Below are 24,300 nucleotides of genomic sequence, written 5' to 3'. Positions count from 1 at the left end.
GAGAAGCCACAATCAACAGCCTATGGGATTAGGGCCGGCAGCATAGCCACCCGGTCTGTCTTACCCTCACCGTCAAGTCAGTATGCCTTTTCACTCACTGGAGTCTTTTTTTTTTTTTTTTTTTCTGTGAAAATAAAACCACAGGTCAAAGTGGCCTCTGGTACTCCAAAGGCCAGGCATTACAAAGTCAAAGCTGTTGATTACGGCTAGCCTGGCATGTTCAGTACAGCTGTGTAGGGGTATGAGCCAGTGTTGTGAAAAGGACGAGGGATGGGCAGTCCAAATCTAGGTTCAGTGTTTGTTTTCTTCCTTTGTTTGTTATTTAGTTAACTTAAGCGTGGGTCTGGGACCTTGGGGTATGGCCGGACAATTGTTGTAGGCGTGATCTCTGGGTTGCTCCATCTCAAATGATCCCAGAGTCCTTGCAAAAGCTAGGAGGCCTTCTACATGCTGGCACATGGCTGCTGCTCCCACCTGATCCCTTCTCATGCCCTTCCGAGTTCATGTTGTGTTAGCCAGAGCCTTTCTCAGGGTTGCTTCTGAAGATGCTCATTTCCCTCTGCCTGGAACCTTCTCTCCCGAGGTGTCTTAGTTATGTTTTCTAACGCTGTGATGAAACACCAGGACCAGTTGGAACTTGGGGAAGAAAGGGTTTGTTCCAATTTACAGTTTCACAGCATACTCAGTTACTGGGAGAACTCAGGGCAGGAACTTGGAGGGAGGAGCTGCTGTAGAGGTCATGGAGGAGAGCTGCTTACTGTCTTGCTCCTTATGGTTTGCCTAGCTCCTGCTTTCCTTTACAACCCCAGGACAATTAACCCATGGGGCTGAACACAAAGGTCCTTCTACACTATCTATCAAGAGAATGAACCACTGGGGATTAGTGGGGACATTTTCTCAATTGAGATTCCCTCTTCTAAGTGGACTTTAGCTTGATTCAAGTTGACATACAACTAGCCAGCACACAAGGCTTCTATGGCCTGTGATCATAACATATCAGAACCTCCTGTGTCTTGATATATTGTTGCAGATACAGCTGCTGACTTTGACAGCTCTCCTTCCAAAGGTGATGGGGGTCTAGACTTTGGGAGAAGCAGATAGCAAAATTTCTGAATCTTACAGAAGGAAATATATATTTTCATTCTCCCATTGTCTTAGTCAGGGTTCCTATCCCTTCACAAAACATCATGACCAAGGAGCAAGTTGGGGAGGAAATGTTTTATTCAGTTTACATTTTCATATTGCTGTTCATTGCCAAAGGAAGTCAGGACGGGAACTCACACAGGGCAGGAACTTGGAGGCAGGAGCTGAGACAGAGGCTGTGGAGGGGTGATGCTTACTGGCTTGCTTCCCCTGGCTTGCTCAGCTTGCTCTCTTACAGAACCCAGTACTACCAGTCCAGGGATCGCACTACCCACCATGGGCTAGGATCTCCCACCCTTGATCCCTAATTGAGAAAACGCCTTACAGCTGTATCTCATGGAGGCATTTCCTCAAGGGAAGCTCCTTTCTCTATAACTCCAGCCTGTGTCAAGTCTACACGAAAAACCAGCCAGCACACCACCCATTCAGTAAGGACATAGTAAATGATGACCAGAGACTGGGCAGAGACTAAGCACTATGGGTAAGATGGTAAGTTAATAAGATAGACATTGTTTTTGGTCTCAGCGCTTACACTAGAAAGGATCTTACAGGACTGATCTTCCGTGTGTCCAGAGACTGCTGTGTTTTCACACATGTGGGACATATTAACTGAATAGCACTCATTATGCCACATCTTAGGAGACCTCAGTCAAAGGCTGGGTAAAACTAGACAAGGCTCTTGCCCTCATGGAGCCTCCAGTCCAGCGAAGGAACCCTGAACTCACAGGCATTGATGGTGCTGTAGGAGCAGACACAATCGGGTATGGGCTTAACTGGAATAAGATGAGTCTTGCTTAAGGAAGTATCAATTCCACTGAGATTTGAAGGGAACAAGCTTGGTAATGAAGGGAAGGAACAAGTGTTTTGGGTGATCCAAACAGTATATGAGAAGACACTGTGAAGGGAAAATGGTGGACCAGAAGTCTTTAAGGGAAACCAGAGTGGCTGATGGAGCATCCTGCATCTGATGGGTCTGAGAGGTAGGCAGGGTGTCGTATGTCTGACACAGACACTCAGTCAAAACCCCTGAAGTGTGTTTTCTCAGTGGGTCTCTAGGTTAATGCCTTCGAGCATTTCAGCCATTACATCTATGGGCCACAGAACCTTGAATCTAAGAGGCTCATGGAAGCAGCAAACAGAAACAAGACTGGTCAGTCAGTTGCTAGCATGGCTACCTCAACAATGACCAGCTTCTTGCCACTCACTGTGATAGTGAAGGAAGACTAAGGGTTTTTATTATTTTTATTTATTTTGAAGATATTTAAACATTTTTATTTGTATTATTGTGCGTTACTTATGGCTTACTTATTGCTGTGATGAAACACCATAGCCAAACTAACTCGAGGAGGAAAGGGTTGATTTGGCTTCTGCTTCCACATCATAGTTCTTCATCAAAGGAAGTCAGGACCGGGACTCAAACAGGACAAGAACCTGGAAGCAGGAGCTGGTGCAGAGGTCATGGAAAGGGGAGTGGGGGAAAGGGGTGTGTGTGGGGGGTGTTGCTTACTGGTTTGCTCTTCGGAACTTGCTCAACCTGCTTTCTTATAGAACCCAGAACAACCTGCTCAGGGATGTCCCCACCCACAAAGGGCTGGGCCCTCCCCTATCAATCACTAACCAGGAAGGTGTCCTACAGCTAGATCTTATGTTATCACTTTCTCAATTGAGGTTCCTTCCTTTCAGATAACTCTAGCTTGTGTGTCAAGTTGATAGAAGACTAGCCAGCACAATTGTGTTTATATGATGTGTTTGCAAGTGTGTTTGTATGAATTGTGTGTTTGTATTTGAACACTCGTGTGTGCTTAGGTCAGTAGACACCTTGTGGGAGTTGGTGTTCTCCTTCCACCATGGGCCTCGAAGGGAAATGAAAGGTTGTCAGGCCTTGGGGGAAATCAGGGATGAGCACATTTATCTTCTGATCCATCTTGTTGGCTCAAGAATATCTCTTCGGGAGCTAGAGAAAGTACCCAAGGAGCTGAAGGGGTCTGCAACCCTATAGGAGGATCAACAATATGAACTAACCAGTATACCCCAGAACTGTGTCTTGAGTTGCAGATGTAGCAGAGGATGGCCTAGTTGGCCATCAATGGGAGGAGAGGCCGCTGGTCTTGCGAAGATCATATGCCCCAGTACAGGGGAATGCCAGGGCCAGGAAGCGGGAGTGGGTGGGTTGTGGAACAGGGCAGGGGGAAGGTATAGGGGACTTTCGGGATAGCATTTGAAATGTAAATGAGGAAAATATCTAATAAAAATGAAATATCTAATAAAATACCTAATAAAAAAGAATATCTCTTTGGAACCTTTGTTTTTAGAGTGTCCTGTGTGTCCGAGGAACAGAGCAGAAGGCTGTCTTGGGATCCCATTTGTCCTTCATTTGCTGTCTTTATGTTCTTCAATATTAAATAGGAATGAAAATATTTTCTTTTCAAAGTCTGTACTTAGCACACTGCTTGACTCAGCAGCTATTCATTAAATGATAGGTATTGCTGTCTGTTAAATGAAGACAGCACTAGCCCTGGTAATTGGGGTCCTGTGTCTCCCTACTTCCTTCCCTGCCTCCTCTAGCTGCTCACCTTTGTAGCCCTGGTTGGCCTGGAACTCTCTACGTAGATCAGGCAGGCCTCTAATTTGTGTAAATCCTGAGTGCTGGGATTACAAATGCTTTTTTTTTTTCTCCAAAAAAAATTTTTTTTTTAAAAAAGTCAGGATCTTTGTTATGTATTCCACTCTAGGCACAAAACAGGGATCCTCCTGTGGCTATTCTTCCTAGTGCCAGGATTACACCTTTGTCCAGTCCTGGTTGTGAAGTCTTACTTATTGTTTTGGTAGGCAGAATTCTCCTTTTCCTAGTATTCATCAGCCCAGCGCAGGATGAATGCCTCGTGTATTCTGTTAAAGCGGCCTTGCACTTCTCTCTTGCTTGGGGCTGCTCATTTCTAGGTTTATGGGTGTTTTTCCCCTTGACAGTTTGCTGGCACCAGGCTGGGTGTCAGCCTGTGCCACCAAAGATCTCAGACTCAGGCACCAGGGAACGGCGAGGCGGACCAGCCAATCAGAAGAAATTTGGCCCTCTGCAGTTTCCGTCCGCTCACTAGGAGGCGCTGCGGAGGCCGCGGTGGCCCGGACTGTCGCGGGCTGGGGCGGTTGGTGGTGGCAGCTGCCGCCATGGAGTGGAGCTCGGAGTCAGCGGCTGTGCGGCGGCACCGCGGCACCGCGGAGCGTCGGGAGGGAGAGGCGGACGCGTCGCACGGGCAGAGAGAGGCCTCAGCGCAGGAGGATGCGAAGGGCGTCGGGAGGATGTGGGGGAAGACGGAGAACGGCGGCGGGAGCCGGGGCGCGAAGACCGCGCTGTCCGAGGCGCGCACGGCGCTGGCGCTCGCACTCTACCTGCTCGCGCTGCGGGCGCTCGTGCAGCTCTCGCTGCAGCGGCTGGTGCTGAGCCGGACCTCGGGGCTCCAGGGCGAGTTCGACGCGCGCCAAGCCAGGTACGGCCGATCGGCCCGGCCGCGAGTCCTCTGCGGCCCCAGGCGAGTGAGCCCCGGGGTGGGGGAGCGCCTGGTGGGTGAGTCCCGCGCGGGTGAGCCCGGCGCCACTGTGCCCCAGGCGGGGGAGGCCGGCGCTGCTGTATGCAGAGTCCCGGGGTCCTTGGGCGCACGTCGGTGGGAAGTAGAATGATCCTGCGCGTCCTCCTGGGGTCTGAATTGCGGGTACCCCGGGCTTCCTCGGCTCCCTCTTTCGCTTTCTCGGGATGGCCAGATCGATTGAGTCTGCTTTATCATCCACTCTGTTCCTCCTGCAGATGGTTGGTTGTTCACACGCTTCATCATTCTCCCCTCTTTCTCGAGCAACTTCCACTTTTTACTTTGGTTAGTTCTCTGCATTTAAAATGAGATGGAGAGTGAGGTTTTTGTGCCAGGGCTGCATTACCAAGTCTTTCTGGGATGGTGTGGGAGAGGAGTAATGTAGTGCGTGCTACCTTTCTAAGCCCCACAGCCCTCGTATCTGAAAGCTGTGGAAGGAGACTGAGTACATCCACTCAGAATTATGCCTGTAATCCCTGAAGGTCGCAGATGGTCTGTGGCTCTTCTGTACTACGGATTGTATAGGGTTCAACATTTTTTATTTTTTTATTCTATTTATTTATTTATTTTTCGAGATAAGGTTTCTCTGTGTAGCCCTGGCTGGAACTCCCTCTGTAGACCAGGCTGGCCTCTAACTCACAGAAATCCTTCTGCCTTTATCTCCCAGGTGCTGTGATTAAAGACCTGCGCCTCCAGTGCTGGCCAAGGGTTCATTTTTTTTTTTTTTAAACGACCTCAGGTGTATTTGAAAATATGAATTCTTTGATTCTGTAACTTGCATCGTAAATCAGATGAATCCTAAGCTAGTAGAAAGTTTTCAACTACTATTGTGTTTTAAAAGTTGCTTCTTTGGATGAGTTTTCTTAAGAGCTTTTTGGAAGGCACCCCCTCCGGTCCCACCTGTCCCTCATTGGAGTAGGGTTCATTTTGACCTGAACTGAAGTTATTAGGTTTGGTGTGTACAGCAAGAGGCTTGTGTTTATTGTTTATTCTTTTCAGAAGTTAATCATGCCTACTTGATGGCATTGCATGGCTAGACAGATGGCTTCAGCCCCTTAGACCCAGTAAGGGACAATCCATAACTATCAGCTGGAGTCAGGCCGGTGAAGCTGTGTTGTCCTGCCTTCAGCAGTCATACGTACTGAATAAGCCCCAGTCTTGGTGCTGATTTGGTATGGGTCAATGGAGAAAAGTGTGAAAGCATTAGTTCCTGGAGCGCAGTATAAAGTGATGAAGCTTCCAGATCATTTTCTTGAGATGTTTTTTTCTCTCTCTCTCTTTTTAAAGCACCGTCAGTTCCAGATCTCAAGAGTTAGAGGTAGGGGACTCAGTGAGTTCAAGGCCAGCCTGATCTATAGAGAGAGAGCCAGGGCAGCTAGAGATCATGTCTCAAGGTGGAAGAGAGGCACAGTGATTTTCTTTTTTCTTTCTGAGAAGTCAGAAGAACTGAACATTCTGCGGTTGGAGGGAGGGAAGCCCAGTGGGAAGCTGTTCCAAGCTGAGTTAGGCTTGTGGGCGTATGTCTGCCATCACCGTCCTTCTGGTTGTTTCCAGGGATTATCTGGAACACATAACGGCCATTGGCCCCAGGACTACAGGAAGCACAGAAAATGAAATTCTGACGGTACAGTACCTTTTGGAGCAGATCAAGCTGATAGAAGCACAAAGCAACAGCCTTCACAGCATCTCAGTGGATATACAGCGGCCCACCGGCTCCTTTAGCATTGACTTCTTGGGGGGCTTCACGAGCTACTATGACAACATTACTAATGTCGTGGTAAAGCTGGAGCCCCGGGATGGAGCCGAGTCTGCTATCCTGGCTAACTGTCACTTTGACTCAGTGGCAAATTCACCAGGTAGGTACTTGTATTTAGTCATTTAAAGTCACAAAGATAGAACCCAGAAAGTTTATTAACCTAGCCCCATGTAAGGACCATTTTTCTTTGACCAGCCTTTTCTCATTGTGATAGAAGTTAAGCTAATTAATACCTGTTTAGAGTCTAGCAATTTAATATTCTCTTAAGTTCACTATTATCATTGTTATTGTAATTATTAAATAGTGGCACACAAACCCCATGGCAATACATGAGATGTTTTGGTACACTGAAGTTTATCCTCAGTTTACCAACGTGTCTGTCCACTTGTAAGTGCTTACATACAGGGTGGCAGTAGGCTTTGGGGGTACTGGGTAAAGATCCCTGTATTTAAGGGATACGTGGATTAGAGGACATTAGTTCTAGTAGTTTCTGTCCTCTTGAAAAGTTAAAATTATGGTCCACTGAAGGTAGAGTACTTACTATTGTGTTCTGAATAGACACTGGCAAGATAGAAAACTTGATGTTCAAGACAATGTCTGACGCAATACATATCTGTCAAATCAGTGTGAATCCCCTACATTGAAGTTTTTTTTTTTATCTTTTTAATCTTTAATGTATTCTCTGATATTTTTATACATATATCATATGTTTTGATCATATATGTGTCCAATTTCATTGAAGTTTTAAAAATAAGATTTTTCAGAAACATGATTTGTAGACTCTGGGTCTCTTTGTCCTTGCAGTGACACAAAAAAGTGCAAGCTGCATTGTCAAGGGCACTGCTTAGCAAAGCACCTGAAACTTTGTGCAGTTGTTTGATAGGGTATTGGTTGAAGTGCACATAGCCCAAACTTAAGCCAAAAGAAGCGGTAAGCTCCCACGTAAGTCTGAGAAGCATCACAATCAACAGTGGTCGCTTGGAGGTAGAGAGACTTAGTTAGCAGGAAGGCTGGAGATCGGGTTCTCCCAGGATGTAGAGGTAGGAACTGATGTAGTTATGCACCACAAGGATTCTTTCTTGCTTAAATAAAATGTATTTATTAAACATTTTATTTGTGTGTGTGTGTGGGGGTGTGTGTGTGTGTGTGTTTATATGCCATGTGTATGTGTAAGTGTGAGCACTGGGAGACCAGAAGAGGGCGTCAGATTAGATTCCTCGGAGCTGCTTTAGTTACCTGTGAACAGTTGTGGTTGCTGTGAGTTCCGGCATCCGAACTCTGGTCCTTCAGGAGGGAGCAGCCCACAGTCTTAACTGCTGAGTCATCTCTCCAGCGCCAAGGATTATTTTTTATTTTCAGTTGGTGATGTTTTTGTAAAGTATTATAGAGTAAAACAAAAATCACTATTGACATAATATGTGAATCCTGCTCATTGTATTAAATTCTGAAATCTTGATAAATTTCCATGACTCTTACAATTTTTTTCATAAGCTAGACAGGAGTCCATCTAAACTACTGACATCCATTATCTCTAAAATTTCTTCTCTATATGCTCACATAAATATTCACAAGTCAAATATGAACAAAAAAACCCCAGCTAATATAGGCAGTTAAGAATAGAAAGTCTAGCTGGGCGTGGTGGCGCACGCCTTTAATCCCAGCACTCGGGAGGCAGAGGCAGGCAGATTTCTGAGTTCGAGGCCAGCCTGTCTACAGAGTGAGTTCCAGGACAGCCACAGCTACACAGAGAAACCCCGTCTCGAAAAACCAAACCAAAAAGAGAAAAAGAAAAAAAAAAAAAGAATAAAGAAAGTGACATTTTACAATGGCATCCTGAGATTATACAGTTAAGAAGACTCCTCTAATAGACACCAAGCGGAGGTGGGTGCTGGGCGTCCTGACCAGGAGGAGAGTGTCTGAGTACTGGGCCTTCTTTTGGCATATTGATTAACCTAGTCCATCTTTAACTTCTTAATTGTAAATGGAAAACTGATAGCTAATTTCCTAACAATGGTGCTCACAAATTAAGTCTAAGGAAAACTGTAGGAGAGCATCGTCCAGAGGACGGCTTCCTTGGGTGGTGGCACTGTTGGTAACAATACTTCTAGATTGCTTGAATGTATAGCAGGCCCAATATAACACGTAAGGTATAAACTAGCCTTGACTTGATGAAATGATAGTGTGATAAGACATTTCTTTACATTTAGAATATATTTTGCTTATTCAGACATCAGGATCCGCACATTCATTTAAAACAAGGCAGATGTGCCCTAACTATGCCAGGGACACTAGGCAAAGTCACCTTTTGCTCACTATTAAGACGCTTAAATTCTGGAAAGAGTTATATAATAATGCTGTGGTTGTTAAAGAGCATTATAGTAGAAAGACTGGATATGTAGGTATCAATCAAATGCAGAGTCCCTTGCTTTTCATAATCCTTATGTGGAATAAGATAAGATTGTAAGAGAAGATAGTAAAGAGAAAAGACAGACAGGTCCTTGCCATGTGTGCACAGTTCTATCTGTTTGATAACATGGGGAACGTGAATCATTTCAAAGAGGCGGTTCAGTTCTCTGCTTTGGCTATTGTCTTCATCAAAGAACAATACTTTTTTTTTTTTTTTTTTTGAAAAGTGATGAGACAAATGGAGAGAACCAGGTGGGGTGTAGCTCAGTGGTAGAGCGATTGCTTAGCATGTGCCAGCACCAGGGTCTGTCTTTAGTGCTGCAGAACTGTAGAGCAAATGAACCAACCCGGTGGGAATCCCGAACCAAAGCAAAAAAGCCCACAAAACAAAAAAAAGGGAGAAAGGACCTAGAGCCTGTGTGGCAGCGAATGTGGGAAACCATGTGAATGGCAAGCCCAGTTGGGAAAGCTTGCTGTCTGTAGCCTCTCCGGGGCCTATGGTTGTCTTTGTAGATTAACCTTCGTCCTTCCGGGCAGACATGGAGGCGGAACCCCTGCGTAGATTTATGTTCGTTTTTTAGGCAAATGTGGGGAGAGCAGAGAGCTTTTTTTGTGTCTTCAGATTTCTTTTTAACACCAAAGAGCCTTGTATTACAGTAACATGTTTTGAGTGGCATTTTCTGCTGCTGTTAACATAGAGCCAGGCGCATAGATTATATGTGGAGTCCACTAATGAAAAGAATCTTTGGAGAACGATTAGAATTTTTTAAGCCCCCTGCCCCTTTTTTAGAGACAGGATCTCATGTAGCCCAAGCTAGCCTTGAACTAGTCTCATATTGCTGTATAGCTGAGGCTGGCCTTGAGTCTTCTGATCTGAGTGTGTCACCATGTATGGTTTAAATGACTAAAAAGATTTTTGTTTTTCTCCGATTGACCCTATGGCTTCCTGCATGCTTACTCTCAAATGCTCTATTTCTAGTTTAGAAGTAATTCTTACCTAGAATTGTAAAATACTCCTACTGATGGTATGAAGGAAGCATCTATCAATAATAAGCTAAGAGAAGCTTTTCACTCCTGCACCAAATAGTTGTCACCTGAATCCTGTCTGGATGGACTCACCGAGGCCTGAGTATTCTTTTGTGCATGCCCATCGTGGTGGGGGTGGAACCTGACACCTGTCCATGCTCTGCCGCTGAGCTGTCTCCAGCCTCAGGAGTGTTATTGCGGCATCCTGAGCTGTGCAGTCTAGGCTGGCCTGAGGCTTAGCAGCGGCTCTGCCTTAGTGACCCCAGGACTGGATCATAGGCCTGCCTGGCTGTGCTTGTTTTCCTGTGTGTGCTATTCTAAAGTTCTCAGCAGCATGGCTGGACCCAGGAATTGATAGCAAGAAGTAATGTTACCTACAGAAGGGCCTCGTTTATCTTCTCAGGTCTGCTGTGCCGTGCCAGGTCTTTGGTGAACATCTGAGTTATTTTGGGGTGGCTTCACTTTCAGGGTGATTCTAAATGGAAAGAGATGTCAGTTTGTCACTCAGCCTTCTTACTGTCTTTGGATTGTCACATTCTCAAAGGCGTTGTGACCCTCTTCTGTTCTCTCCTAAGTCACTGGTACCCTTAGAGTAGGGAGATGAGTGGGAAGTTTAACGTGTTAATCAGCTGAATATAAAGTTAAGTGTTGTTAATTTCACTTCTTGGAATAAAGAGAAGTGTTACTGCTTGCTTTTCATTTTAAAATAACAGTCTCAAATGGAAAGAAAGCGTTTATTTCATGTTCTGAGAAGTGGCACACACTGCTTCCATCAGCCTATACTCCCTGCCCCAGCAGGGATCAGCCTATACCCCCTGCCCCAGCAGGGATCAGCCTATACCCCCTGCCCCAGCAGGGATCAGCCTATACCCCCTGCCCCAGCAGGGATCAGATAACAGTTACTTTGTTTCACTTTCATTAATGACTAAAGTACAGCCCAATAATCACCAGGGTTAATATTGTTTCTTTTTGAGCAGAAGTGGGGCATAGAATTCAACAGAGCCCTAAAGCAAGTGTTTATTTTCCCTGGTTACAGAGCCTCCCCTAAGTTTTCAGAGAGAAGGAAGAAAGCTAACAGAGGATGTTAGCCAGGTGCCAGACAATGGGTGTTTTCTTGTAAAATCTGTGCAAAAGGCCTGTGGGGTTGAGTCACAGTCTGCTTTCTAGACCTCGGAAGAGTGAGCGAAGTGACGGAGATAAAATTTGCCCTCCATCCTTCCTGCTCCTGAGTCCTCACTGAATTTGGGAGCACCCTGACTGACTCACTGCTGTGACTCACTGCACACACCCCCGGAAGTGCTGCTGCCTGAGTTCTGGTGTTTCCTTTCTCTAAATGCACTGTCAGCTTTCTATTGTGAAAAGAATCAAATCAGCAGAAGCAGAGTGTTTCCTGGCTTCCAGGGTGCCTCCCACTGCAGATCTGTCCAGGCCCACTTTTCCACCTCAGCCCTTCTTGGCTCTCTCCGCGGCTGCACTGCTTCCTCTGAGGTTCAGTCTGCACTGGTGAGGCATGAGGGCCCCTCCAACATGCTAACAATTTTATGAGATACCTCACTTAGAAATTTAGCAATAATCTTCTAGTGTCATCAAATAGCCAGCCAGTCCCTTTAACTACCTCTCATGGTGCTTTTAAAATCAGCACTTGGGGCCCAGCAAATCGGTCCAGTGCTTAATGGTACCTGCCACCAAGGTTGCTGACTTGCTTGAGTTTGGACCCACATGACAGAAGGAGAGAATGAAGTCCTGCACATTGTTCTCTGACTTCCATATGTGCTCTGTGGCAAGTGTGCCCCCCCCCCCCAAATAAACACATAAAAATGTTACAGCAACAGATTTCATTAAAAACAATCAGAGTTCTAGGGTTCTTTTCATAATCTTTAGATTTTCTGATGTAGAGGCTGGAGTATCTTACTGCTGTCCTTTTCTTTCTTTCTTTCTTTCTTTCTTTCTTTCTTTCTTTCTTTTTTGGTGCCATCCTTTTTCAGGGCTGGGACCAGGCACAGTTCATTCTTCTGTGTCTTACCATTCAGGTGCCTCTGTACTTTGCCATTACTTGATCCCTTTGGAAAAACTACTTAAAGCATCCAGTGTTACTCCCTCTGTAAATGTAGGTGCTGTAGTGTTTATGATTTTGAAAGAATGTGGTAGAGAGGAGGAAGCTGTGAGCACCAGAAATACCCAGAGGACGGGGGAGGAGGATCCAGTCCAGTTGGCCTCAGGATCCATCTGGCTGATTGATGCCCCAGCATCAATCTGAACTGAACGAATGCTTCCACCGGTCACATCATTGAGGAGGCCAGGCAAGGGTCTTCCAGGGCTCGTCTTTGTTGAGCATAGTTGTCACCCTGTGATGACAGAGTTCTGCGTCCGGTCATGCAGCTATGGTGATGCCCCTTTGAGGGGAAACTCTGAGAAGGACCTCTGTTTTTCTGACTCTAAGGTGCCAGTGACGATGCAGTTAGCTGTGCGGTGATGCTCGAAGTTCTCCGGGTCATGTCAGCGTCTCCAGAGCCCATGCAGCACGCTGTGGTGTTCCTCTTTAATGGCGCAGAGGAAAATGTCTTGCAAGTAAGATTTATTGTTTTAAGCATTTGGGTTGAATAATGATGAGAGGAATAATGACTGGGAATGTTTTATTAGTAATATGAATAGTATCATAAAAATAATATGCAAAATAAACACTGTATGTACTGGCTAGTTTTGTGTCAACTTGACACAGCTGGCATTATCACAGAGAAAGGAGCTTCAGTTGAGGAAATGCCTCCATGAGATCCAGCTGTAAGGCATTTTCTCAATTAGTGATCAAGGGGGAAAGGCCCTTTGTGGGTGGGACCATCTCTGGGCTGGTAGTCTTGGGTTCTATAAGAGAGCAGGCTGAGCAAGCCAGGGGAAGCAAGCCACCAAGTAATATCCCTCCATGGCCTCTGTATCAGCTCCTGCTTGAGTTCCAGTCCTGACTTCCTTGGTGATGAACAGCAGTGTGGAAGTGTAAGCTGAATAAACCCTTTCCTCCCCAACTTGCTTCTTGGTCATGTTGTTTGTGCAGGAATAGAAACCCTGACTAAGACACTGTATCTGGCAGTGGTTTAAAACCCCCATGCATGTCGTATGTACAGTATGCTAGAAACTCTGCTGAGAAATGCCCATCCCCCCAGGACTCTTTTGTTGTTTTCACTCTGGTCTTTGAGGCAGGGCCTTGCTGTGTCTCTTAGGCTGGCCTGGCACTTGTGATCCTCCCAGCTCAGCTTTCTGAGTGTCGCTGTAACGAGAAAAGTGTGTCAAGGGCTACTCAGTGGCATCCCTCTCCCGACCTTTTTTAACCCCCGACATCAGAGAGCTGAGGAAGGCACACAGCACTAATGCTTAACCATATGGATTCTCTCGCCGGGCTTTTCCTCTTAACTTCTGCATATTCATTTCCACAGTGACATTTACTTGGCAAACTGAACCCGCCATTGTGTATAGGAAGATAGCCGTTCTGTGTGCAAATAAGCAAAATAAAAACAGTTTAACCTACAGTTGTTTTTGTTTTTCCTCATTAAGGCAAGCCATGGTTTTATTACTCAACATCCCTGGGCCAGTTTGATTCGAGCATTTATTAACCTGGAGGCTGCCGGTGTCGGAGGGAAAGAACTTGTGTTCCAAACAGGTATGTGAGGCTGTGCACTGAGCAGGTCAGTGCGACAGTGGAAAGTTTCTCAGGGTACAAAACCTTTTTGACGAGCAATCTCTTGAATGAGGTTGCATTTTAAGGCATGAATGTGTTTGGTAACATGTATGATGGTATGGGTGCACATGCATGTGCATGTGCGTGTATCTGCACCGGGTTCTTGTGTGCTTGCTTATGGTAGCCAGAGATGTTACCATCAGGTGTCTTCCTCATTTGCATTCGACCTTTTTGAGACAGAGCCTCTTGCTGGATCTGGAACTTATCCATTCAGCTAGTCTGGCTGGCTGTTGAGTTCCAGGGGCCTTCTTGATGCTCTTCATTAATTTTAAAAAGCAAAATACTGTGAGCAGCATGTGTTCTTGTATAGTACTTACTTTATGCAAGTGTTACACAAAGTTATTTAGTTCTCAAAGTGTGATGAACACCTGCTGCTGGGCTTCCGCTCTGTGGATGAAGAACAGAGGTGAGAGTTTATCCTGTAAGGTTTTATACTTGGTATGTGACAGTGGATTTGAACACGAGCGACTCAGGCTCAGAGTCGGTTCACAGTGAGTAACTGTATTGTAATATGTGCTGGTTGGTTGGTTTATTTATTGTTTTGACAGCATAACTCAAAGTAGAGTTATCTGGGAAGGGATAAGCTCAGTTGAGGAGTTGCCTCCATCAAGACTGGCATGTGGGCATGTCTGTGGGCATCTTCTCTGTGGATTAGTGATAGATACGGAAGGGCCCAGCCCACTGTAGATGTACCACTTCCTGCAGGGAATCCTGAGTTTTATAAGAAGGCTGAGCAAACCATGGAGAAGAACCGTCCCCTATAGCCTGTGCTTTACAGTTAGCCTCCGGACTCCTGACTGGAGCCCCTATCCTAGCGTCTGTTGTGATGGACTCTAGAACCTGTAAGCCAAATGAGCCCATTTCTCTTCAAGTTCCTTTTGGCTAGCAGAGAAGCAAATAAGGACATAGTACAATGTGAATATTATTAATTATGGATGATTTGGATATAAGGGTTTTAAAATGATAGTAAGAATTAAAATGAGAAAATTTACTCAGTTTAAGGAATTTAATTTCATCAGTGAATAATTTGAATGTCAAAAAACAAAACAAACAAACAAACAAACAAAACCCAAAAAAAACCAAAAACCAAACCCCCCCCCAAAAACCTGTTAAGTGTACCAGGCAGAGAGAGTTGTAATTTTAGGATTATGATTCCTGAAGATGACAGGGTATAACTGTTGAACATCATGTTCTTGCCATTTTAGCAAGGTCGAGAGTGCACAGACTTGCTCAGCAGGGCCTGCTAAGACCTGACTTTGGAAGACCCACCTTCTCTCCTGCCCCTGCCACACACAAAGCTTTGGCCAAAGCTGCCTCTGTTATGTGAGTCTAGACAGTCTCATTTTGCATCCCTGCCGCCATTGAATCCAATCCCTCTGCCTCTTCCTTTAGAGTGCTGGGGTTAGAGGCATGTACCCTGCCTGACTTGCCAGGAGTCTTAATAGTGAGTAGTGTTTTGGGTGAGAGGGGTTAGAGGACGTGAGTAATGGATAGAAACTTACGCTCTAGCATTTTTAAAAGACATTGTATTATTTAAGTTTTGAAATTACAGTAAGCACTAAGTGTTTTTATAACCTAGACAGTATCATATTTCAATACTCTCTCAAACTTACTTTAAACTTTTTTTTGTTTTGTTTTGTTTTTTTTTGTTTTTCGAGACAGGGTTTCTCTGTGTAGCCCTGGCTGTCTTGGAACTCACTCTGTAGACCAGGCTGGCCTCGAACTCAGAAATCTGCCTGCCTCTGTCTCCCAAGTACTGGGATTAAAGGCGTGCACCACCGAGCCCTGCTACTTTAAACTTTCAAAAAGATCCTGTATTTTATTTCAGTTACACCTTTAAGAAATTCAGTGTTGCCAGTTTGGTGGCTTAGGCTTTTATCCCCAGCATATGGCAGAGACAGGCAGATCTCTGAATTCTAGGTTAGCTAAGGCTACACAGGGATACCTTGGCCACACAAATACACACACACACACACACACACACACACACACAGAGTCAGAATTAAAATGCTCATTTATTTCCAGATATGGGTCTAATCAGAGCCAGCAAAAGTGAATACTCAGTAGATGTTAACAGAGAACCGCCTGAGCCGAGACTTTATTTTAGGAAAGTGTGTGTATGTGAGAGAGACAGACAGACAGAGAGAGAGAGACAGACAGACAGACACACACACACAGAATTCAAGGTCACAAGCACAAGGTAAGATACAACAAGACTTTTCAGCTCTCAAATTTTTCTACTTTCTCTTGAATCAGTGAGAAGCAGCTGAACTCTAATATCTTTATAGCTGCTATCTGCTCTTGCCCCATTTTCTTGATGCAGGAGGAATACCTTCAATAGCTACCAAATCAGAAAGGGGCAGCAGAGAGCGCTAAGCAAGGACATTGAGTCTCACTGGCTGTGAAATCCAGGCCCCATAGAGCAACAGCTGTCCTGTGTATCCTGCCAGAAGTGTACTGTAAACTTTAGTGCCTTCATTTCCATGCCTTTAATTTATGCAGCGGCTGTTCTATCCTCTGATGCCTGGATATCATCCAGTCTCATGGGTTAGTCCAAATGACTCCTGATGTTTTTTTCTGCATATATTAGTACAGTCTACATAGATAGTTTGAAGAGATGAGAGCTCACTTCTCTAAAATGAAGTCTCTGTTAGCATCTATCGAGTGTTCCATTTTGCTGGCTCTGACTAAGCCCACGTCCTTACTCCTCAACTAAATGTATGTGACTTTAAATAAAAAAATCTCCAGCAATATGGAATTTCAAAATGATCACATATCTGGAAACAAATGAACAAAGTTAGCACCAGTTACAGGTAGAAGGTGGTGTTTGCTGGTGGGACCAGGACAGGGTGGCTGTGGCAGTGGTCGGGGGAGGAGCATCAAGAGCTAGTGAGCTTTCCGCTGCATAGTGAAGCTAGGTGCACAGCAGATCCCTGCCCTGCCTGCTCTACAGTTCTCTGTGCTGTTAAATAGTTCCTGTGTATTTGTTAGTTTGATAATAAGACCCCAGTACCTCCTCAGTATATGTGCAAATTAAACATTTTACTCATTCTAAAACCCGAATATTTTAAGACTCACTCCCCTGGAAGGAATCCATAACAATTATGCTGAGAACATCCTTCTTCGCTGAATTTTACACCATTCTTTGCTTCTAGTGTTGAGCTTATCGTAACGGTTTAAGTGTGTGCCTGCGAGCTTTCGGAGGTATCTTCTGATGCTCCAGTGTGTTCCTCAGGATACGTCTCTCACATCTCATGACACTGCCTAAAGAAGACTAGCTTTCTTCGGGCTCTGCCTTCTAGAAAGTTCCTAGTGTTGATTTCATTTTTGACTAAGAGAACAAGCACTCTAGTCTGGCCGACTTAGACTTGTGTTTGAGACCATGTGTCAGATGGCCCTGCCCTAGGCTTGCTTTCTGTGTGGTGAGACTTCTCTTCTCCTGGCTTTCCAGTTAAAACAGTTTGTACTCTCCAGAACTCCATGGTCACTGGAGAGGGAAATGCTCATTTGGGATGCCTGATGGCATCATTTTTGAAGATGTTAATAAAATATAACTTTATAACATTTAAACAGAGTAAACCATTAACATATGCCCCATTTTGAAAAATCCAAAGTCTACTGAGTACGAGAATTCTGGTAAGGCATTAGCTCATGGCTTTTCCACCACTCTGAGCAAACCAGTGCTAATTTGCTCTATAACTTTTTGAGATTTTAAGGTAATTTTTCTTATTTAAGTTTTTTTTAAATTTATTTACCTGTATTTTTTTAAAGATTTGTATATTTATTATATGTAAGTACACTGTAGTTGTCTTTAGACACTTTTTCTTCTCTCTCTGGTCCCTCTCATTCCAGCCCCACTCACTCTGCCCAAAGATTTATTTATTATATGTAACTACACTGTAGCTGTCTTCAGACACCCCAGAAGAGGGCATCAGATCTCATGGATGTTTGTGAGCCACCATGTGGTTGCTGGGGTTTGAACTCAGGACTTTCAGAAGAGAAGTCAGTGCTCCTAACCACTGAGCCATTTCTCCAGCCCCTATTTACCTGTATTTTATGTACCTTGGTGTTTTGTGTGCATGTATATCTTGGAGTTATAGACAGTTGTGAACTGCTATGTGGGTGCTGGGATTTGAACCCTGATCCTCTGGAAGAACAGTCAGTGCCCTTAACCACTGAGCCATCTTTCCAGTCCTGTGATTTTTTTAAAAAATGTGTATTTATGTACATGAACACATAGACATATTATTTCCTTAAAATGGAATAATATTTAGCAACTGTTGCCATCCTTAGAATATATATAAAATACATGGCTTTATTAAGGTATAATTTAAGTGTCCTGTAGTTTATCAACTTAAGTGGTAAGATTGAGTGTGTTTTAGGTTTTCCCACATAGTTGTGTACCGTTATCATAATTCTAGAGCATTTTAAGAAAAGATTTGTTTATGATTGTATGCTCATGTGTATGTGAATGTGTGCGCATGTGTGTGCAGCTGCCCAGAAAGGTCTGGAGAAGTCATCGGATCCCTTAGAGTTAGAGTTAGAGGTGTCTGCGAGCCCCCTGACATGGGTGCTAGGAACTGAGCCCTGCTCCTGACAACTGAGCAGCAAAGCTCTAACCACTGAGAAACTCTGCATCTCCTAGAACATTATTCCTAAGGAGTCCCTGTACTCACCAGTCAGCTCTCGCTCACATTTCCTCAGTGCAGCCAGCCACGTGTGGTCTGTTGAACAGAGCTATCCGATTAACCCTGTATTGTGTTGTCTTGTTTCATTTCAGGCCCTGAAAATCCTTGGTTGGTCCAGGCTTACGTTTCGGCAGCTAAACACCCTTTTGCCTCTGTGGTGGCTCAGGAGGTTTTCCAGAGTGGAATCATTCCCTCTGACACCGACTTCAGAATCTACAGGGATTTTGGGAACATTCCAGGTACTTTGTTTGTGGTCACAGGCTGTTGAATCAAAAACAAACTTTATTTCTTGAAAGTTGTAATAGCTCTTAAGAGGACATTATATGTGAGATATTTATCTTCTGACTCACTGTTTTAATTAAGGTTTTACTGCTGTGAACAGACACCATGACCAAGGCAACTCTTATAAGGACAACATTTAATTGGGCCTGGATTACAGGTTCAGAGGTTCAGTCCATTATCATTAAGATGGGAGCATCCAGGCAGGCATGGTGCAGACAGAACTGAGAGTTCTACATCTTCATCTGAAGGATGCTAGCAGAAGACTGGCTTCAGCTAGGATGAGGGTCTTAAAGCCCACACCCACAGTGACACACCTATTCCAACAAGGCCATACTTGCTGATAGTGTCACTCTCTGGGCCAAGCATATTCCAACCACCACACTCACCAGCGCAGCATTCTTGATGCTGTCTTTTCAAAGTCTCATAGTGATTTAAATGCTTGCCGCCTCTGTGGTGTCGCCGTGTACCAGTGTGGGAGATGGAGAGATGCCAGTGAGCCTCAGGGTTTTGACTCCTGTGCTGCTGTCTTGCTTTTCCAACTCCTTTGATGATTTTTACAGTTTATTTGAGATTTAAATTTGGCTCGTTAACTGCCCAAATTCCATTCTCAAAACTTTCTCTCCCTAATGTGTGACTTAATGCTTCCTTAATTATTATGTTTTAAATTATTGACCTTGGTTATAGATTTTTAAATTTTAATTTATTTATTCACTTTATATCCCAATATCAGCCCCTGTCCCCCACTGTCCCCTGGTTCTAGATTTTGAAGAAAAGATTTATGTTATTCATGAATATGACAGATATCAGTTAACCTCTTGTTTTGACATTTCGTCTTTTAGAATTTAATATGTCAAACAACCAGGCCTAACACAAGTCTGATCTTTAAAGTAAGATGACTTTTTCCATTGTCTATCTTAGGAATAGACTTAGCTTTTATTGAAAATGGATACATCTATCACACCAAGTATGACACAGCGGACAGGATTCTCATAGATTCCATTCAGAGAGCAGGTTGGTATTTACCAGTTTGGCTTTTGATATATAATGATGATCTATTACAGATGTTCTATAGTCTGTGTGGGAGAGAGACAGTATGTCGCCAAATGAGTTACAGACTTGCAGTGGAGAGATGAGGGCTTAGATGTTAGTCTTTGATGTCTGACTTAGCAATTAAAAACTTAGAAATAGTCACTGTGAATACTTAGAAAGGAGTGGCCCCAGGCTGCAGGAGGCCTGTTGAACAGTAAAGAACACAGACAAGTGAATGCTATGAACTGTAGTAGCATCAGGACCTGGGTTTGTGCACCAGATGCAAGCAGAGAATGGTCCATGGGTCCCTTGTGAGGACAGATGAGGCACTTACATAGACAGAGCACTACAGTGCTTCCCGGAGGCCTAGAAGCGTTAGCGGAGGCCCACCTGAGGCTCAGGAAGGTGACAGGGATTTGGGCTTCGGAGAGAAGATAACCTTTTAAGTAAAAGCGTAGCATAGAGCAGGAGGGACTGGGGAGGAGGGGATGGAAGGTGTGCTGTGCTGTCAGGCTGGAATGGAAGTAGGGCTTTCAGAAGTAGAAGGGGTGAGGCTGAAATAGATGGGGTAAGGCTGCTAGATGGCTTCAAAAGTTATCAGGGATTTGAAGGTAGAGAGCTTGCCTGATGTGTATGAGATCCTGGAGTTTATCCCTAGCATTGGAATATGGTTGAGTAGATGGCTCAGCAGGCAAAGGCTCTTGCTGCCAAACCTAGCATCCTGAGTTCGATCCCTGGGACCCACATGGCAGAAGGAGCGAACCAACTGCAGAAAGTTGTCCTCTGATCCCTGCATGTGTGCTGTGGTGTGCAGCACCCCAGGAAATAAAAATGTGATATACAATGTGTAAACTCAAAAAGAACCTAAAGGAATAAGGAATCCTTGAAGGTCTCATTAAGGAGAACTCATTAATGAACTCATTAAGGTGGTGTTAAGTGTTATGTTCTGGCGATGTAGTGCGGAGTAGAGAGTGAGCAGTGAGTTTCTGACAGTTGTTTATACGGATGAAGACAAGCCTTGACTGGCGCTAACAAAGGTGCTGGGAAATAGGTACATTTTGAATATTTGGAGTGTCTCTCGTGTGTGTGTGTGTGTGTGTGTGTGTGTGTGTGTGTGTGTGTGTGTGTAAAACTTTCCTCTCTTCATGGACATGGTATGTCAAAAATCTGGACAGTTTCTTACTTTAGTAAGAAAGTGAGGTCCTACCCATTCTTACTCACTGCGTAGGGTAGTGCCCAGGCTACAGGTACTACCCCTTCTTACTCACTGAGTAGGGTCGTGACCAGGCCACAAGTACTCACTACTTGTCAGCTCCCTGCTTCTACTTCGAGATGCTGGGGTTACAGTCCTACACCACCATACCTGGCTCACTTCAAAAACTTTTTTTTTCCTGATGTAGGATTTCACTCTGTAGCCCAGGCTAGCCTTGACGTTGCAGCCTTTCTGCTTCCTTCCTAACTGGGCCTTTTATTGTTATTTGTTCTGGTTTGTTATCCTGGTGGACTGGGGATCAAACCCAGGCCTTGTGCATGCATTGCAGGACAGCACTGTATCATGGTTCCAGAGCCAACTCTCCAGCTAGTTTTAGGGAAAATTGTTTTTGTTTTATTTTTAAGACCAGGTCTTATTGTAAAGCTCACGTCAGCTGTGAACTGGCTGTGTAACATAGGCTGGCCTTGAATTCATGATCCTTCTGCCTTTGCTTCTCCTTCATAATACTTTTTAAAAAAGATTTATTTATTTTTGTGTGCATTGATGTTTTGCCTGTATGCATGTCTGTGGGTGCCAGACCCTTTGCAGCTGGACTTACAGACAGTTGTGAGCTGCCGTGTGGATGCTTGGAATTGAACCCAGGTCCTCTAGGACAGCAGTCAGTGCTCTTAACCACTGAGTCATCTCTCTAACCCCCTAATAATTCTTAACATGCTTTAACAACTTCACGAGAGGCGTTTTTTTCTTGTTTTCCCACTGACTTTCTGTCTTAGTGTCTCTCATGGTTATAACGTATCCACAGGGCAGGCTTGAGATGGAGCTCTGGGACTGTGCGTTTGTACTTAGGGAAGAGCAGTATGAGAGGGCCACGGCTGAGCTTCTAAGCGGGGAGGAAGGAGAGCAGGAGCAGGGACCTCATCTGGGAGATCTGGAAGAAAGGGGAGAGCAGTGGAGGGTGGGCTGGGAAGAGGTGTCTGCTCGTGTTCTTCCCGGGTCCGTTATTTTCAGATAGAGCCTGATTCACTTCTGCTTCATGCGTCTGTATGTGGAAATCACAATGGAGTAGCTTACTAGACCATGTTATTTTTCTTAATAAAAGGTGACAACATTTTAGCAGTTCTTAAATACCTGGCTACGTCTGACACCCTGGCTTCTTCGTCTGAGTACCGGCATGGGAGCATGGTGTTCTTCGATGTGCTCGGCCTGCTGGTCATTGCGTACCCTTCTCGTGTCGGCTCCATAATCAACTACATGGTGGTCATGGCCGTGGTTCTGTACCTGGGGAAGAAACTGCTGCGGCCCAAACACAGGAGTGAGTCGTTCTCTTTACCATGCGCTTCTGGGATGGGGGTGGGATTTGCTGGGGAGAGTTTAGCCGTTGTTTTTGTTTCTTTAAGTATCTTAGGAGGTTCCTTGCTTTACATTTCTAGAAATTCCTAGGTAAGTATTAAGTTGGTATGCTCCTTACCTTTGAGGGTTGGTGAAGATGACCATTCTCACGCACTCACCCTGAAACGGGCAAAGTCAGCTGGATTGTCTGCCTGAGCCCAACTGATGGAAGGCAGGGCCGGCCCGGCCGCATAAGGCTAAGCCCTGCTATGCAGCAGATGCCCTGTGCCCTGCAGGCCTCGGTAGGAGGCTGCCCAAGCACCCATTCAGCAGCTGTGTTCATGCAGGCTCTCATTAAGGTGTGAAATCACTAACAATGCTGAAATGGAACTTCAGTGCTGGAAGGTGTTTGCTTTAAAAAAAAAAGAAAGAGTTGCTAGAATTGTTTCTCTACTTATTAATAACAAATAATTTCTTGAAATTCAGTAATATTTTATACTATGACCAAGTCTATAACCAGTGTTAAAACTAAAGTTTACACAACCAAAAAGAAAAAAAGGTTTGTAGAGGTTGACTTTTTAAAAAATATATATATTTACTTATTTGTTGTGTGTGGGCACATGTATAAGTCTGGAAGTCAGAGGGCAGCTGTGGGAATTGGCTCCCTTCTTCCACCACGTGGGTCCTGAGGATCAAACTAAGCTCATCGACTTGGCCCGCTGAGCTCTCCTGCCGGGCCTGTAGGTTGACTGTTAGTGAAACGTCTCGGGAGGTCTGCTGTGCTACAGGCCAGCAGCACACAGTCCTATCATTTCTGCTTGAAATGTTCCAGGGTTTAAATTGTCATGTTATCATAAGTATTTAACATCAATTGAAATTATTCTTTATTACCAGTTATCTTCCCTGTCATTATTTCCCATCTTTAAAAACATTTTCCATTTATTTATTTACCTACTTATTTGTGTGTGTGTGCTTGTGTGAAGTCAGTAGACAGCCGTGGCTTCAGTTTGCTGGGGCCTGGGGATTGAACTCATGCTGCCAGGCTTGGTTGGCCAAGTGCTTACTGCCTGCTGGACCATCTTGCCAGCCCTATGCTACTGTCTTTTAGCAAGAGTTTATATGGAACTGCGTGCTTTAAAATTCTTGCTAATGTTTTGATAAATGAAGCATTGTAAAATTAGTGATTACTCCGTCTTTCCTTCGTAAGGAGGGTGTCTGAATTCCTGTGAGGCATCGCTTAATTGTTAGTATCCTTGGCCTCTCAGTGTGTTCCTTGAACATCTTTATTCTTACCCCATTCTTGTGTCTTACTGTTCTCTTAACTACGACATTTAAATATTTTCAATTATGCAGTAGAATTTTTGTTTTAATATTTGCCCCTTTAGCTGGTTTTTGTCTAACTGGTTTTGTAATTGGTTTGATGAAGATGGTGACGTTAACTTTTTGTTTTCTTTTCCTTAGATGCTAGTTACATGAGAGACTTCTTGTGTGGACTCGGGATCACTTTCATTAGCTGGTTCACTAGCCTTGTTACCGTCCTCATTATAGCAGTGTTCATCTCTCTCATCGGACAGTCTCTCTCATGGTACAATTACTTTTATATCGCCGTTTGCCTGTATGGAACTGCAACAGTTGCCAAAATCATATTTATTCATACTCTTGCAAAAAGATTTTATTATATGGTAAGTGGCTGATGTGTTTATTGTTTTCTTTTTGCTGCTTTCACGTACTGAGGACAAACAAGTGAAATTATTATGTATGGTCTTTCAGAGCTACGAGACATTGTTCAGCTGGCTACAGACAGTACTGCCACAATTGTGTTAATTTCCTGGACTTCTCTTATTCTCAGAAGTGGGGTGCAGAATTCAAGTGACGTTGCAAAGCTGTGTTCTCAGCAGTGTTTAGAGTGGTGGTGGCAGTAAGGCTTGCTTGGTGGCTCTCTGCCTCTTGTGTTGCTCTATAAGTGTTTCCGTGCACCAATCGCACTGGCTCACCTAGTCACACTGTGCATATCACGGCTCTCCTCTGCACTGCATGGCTGGTGAGGGGGAGCTGCTGACTTCTCCGAGGCATCCCCCGTGTTAGGCAGTGTTCTCCGAGGCATCCCGTGTTAGGCAGTG

At 44.6% G+C, this 24,300-nt stretch overlaps 1 protein-coding gene across 2 annotated transcripts in view; it reads left to right on the top strand.

The window, feature by feature from the left end:
* The first annotated feature begins 4,254 nt into the window (after positions 1–4,254).
* The window catches only part of Ermp1 (endoplasmic reticulum metallopeptidase 1), a 38,619-nt gene continuing 18,573 nt past the window's right edge, over positions 4,255–24,300 (top strand). Inside the window, exons 1-8 of one of the 2 annotated variants that reach the window (XM_021152306.1) lie at positions 4,255–4,628; positions 6,279–6,580; positions 12,353–12,480; positions 13,456–13,561; positions 18,420–18,566; positions 19,528–19,620; positions 21,951–22,163; positions 23,642–23,862. In XM_021152306.1, the coding sequence (XP_021007965.1) occupies positions 4,309–4,628; positions 6,279–6,580; positions 12,353–12,480; positions 13,456–13,561; positions 18,420–18,566; positions 19,528–19,620; positions 21,951–22,163; positions 23,642–23,862 (1,530 nt within the window). In that variant the 5' untranslated portion in view covers positions 4,255–4,308. The remainder of the gene's footprint in view (positions 4,629–6,278; positions 6,581–12,352; positions 12,481–13,455; positions 13,562–18,419; positions 18,567–19,527; positions 19,621–21,950; positions 22,164–23,641; positions 23,863–24,300) is intronic. The other variant, XM_029472660.1, reaches the window with a different exon arrangement.

The sequence above is a fragment of the Mus caroli genome, chromosome 19 (assembly GCF_900094665.2).
Source record: "Mus caroli chromosome 19, CAROLI_EIJ_v1.1, whole genome shotgun sequence".
NCBI lineage: Eukaryota > Metazoa > Chordata > Mammalia > Rodentia > Muridae > Mus > Mus caroli.
Note: the sequence above shows the minus strand (reverse complement) of the source record. Positions and strands in the feature narration are given on the sequence as shown.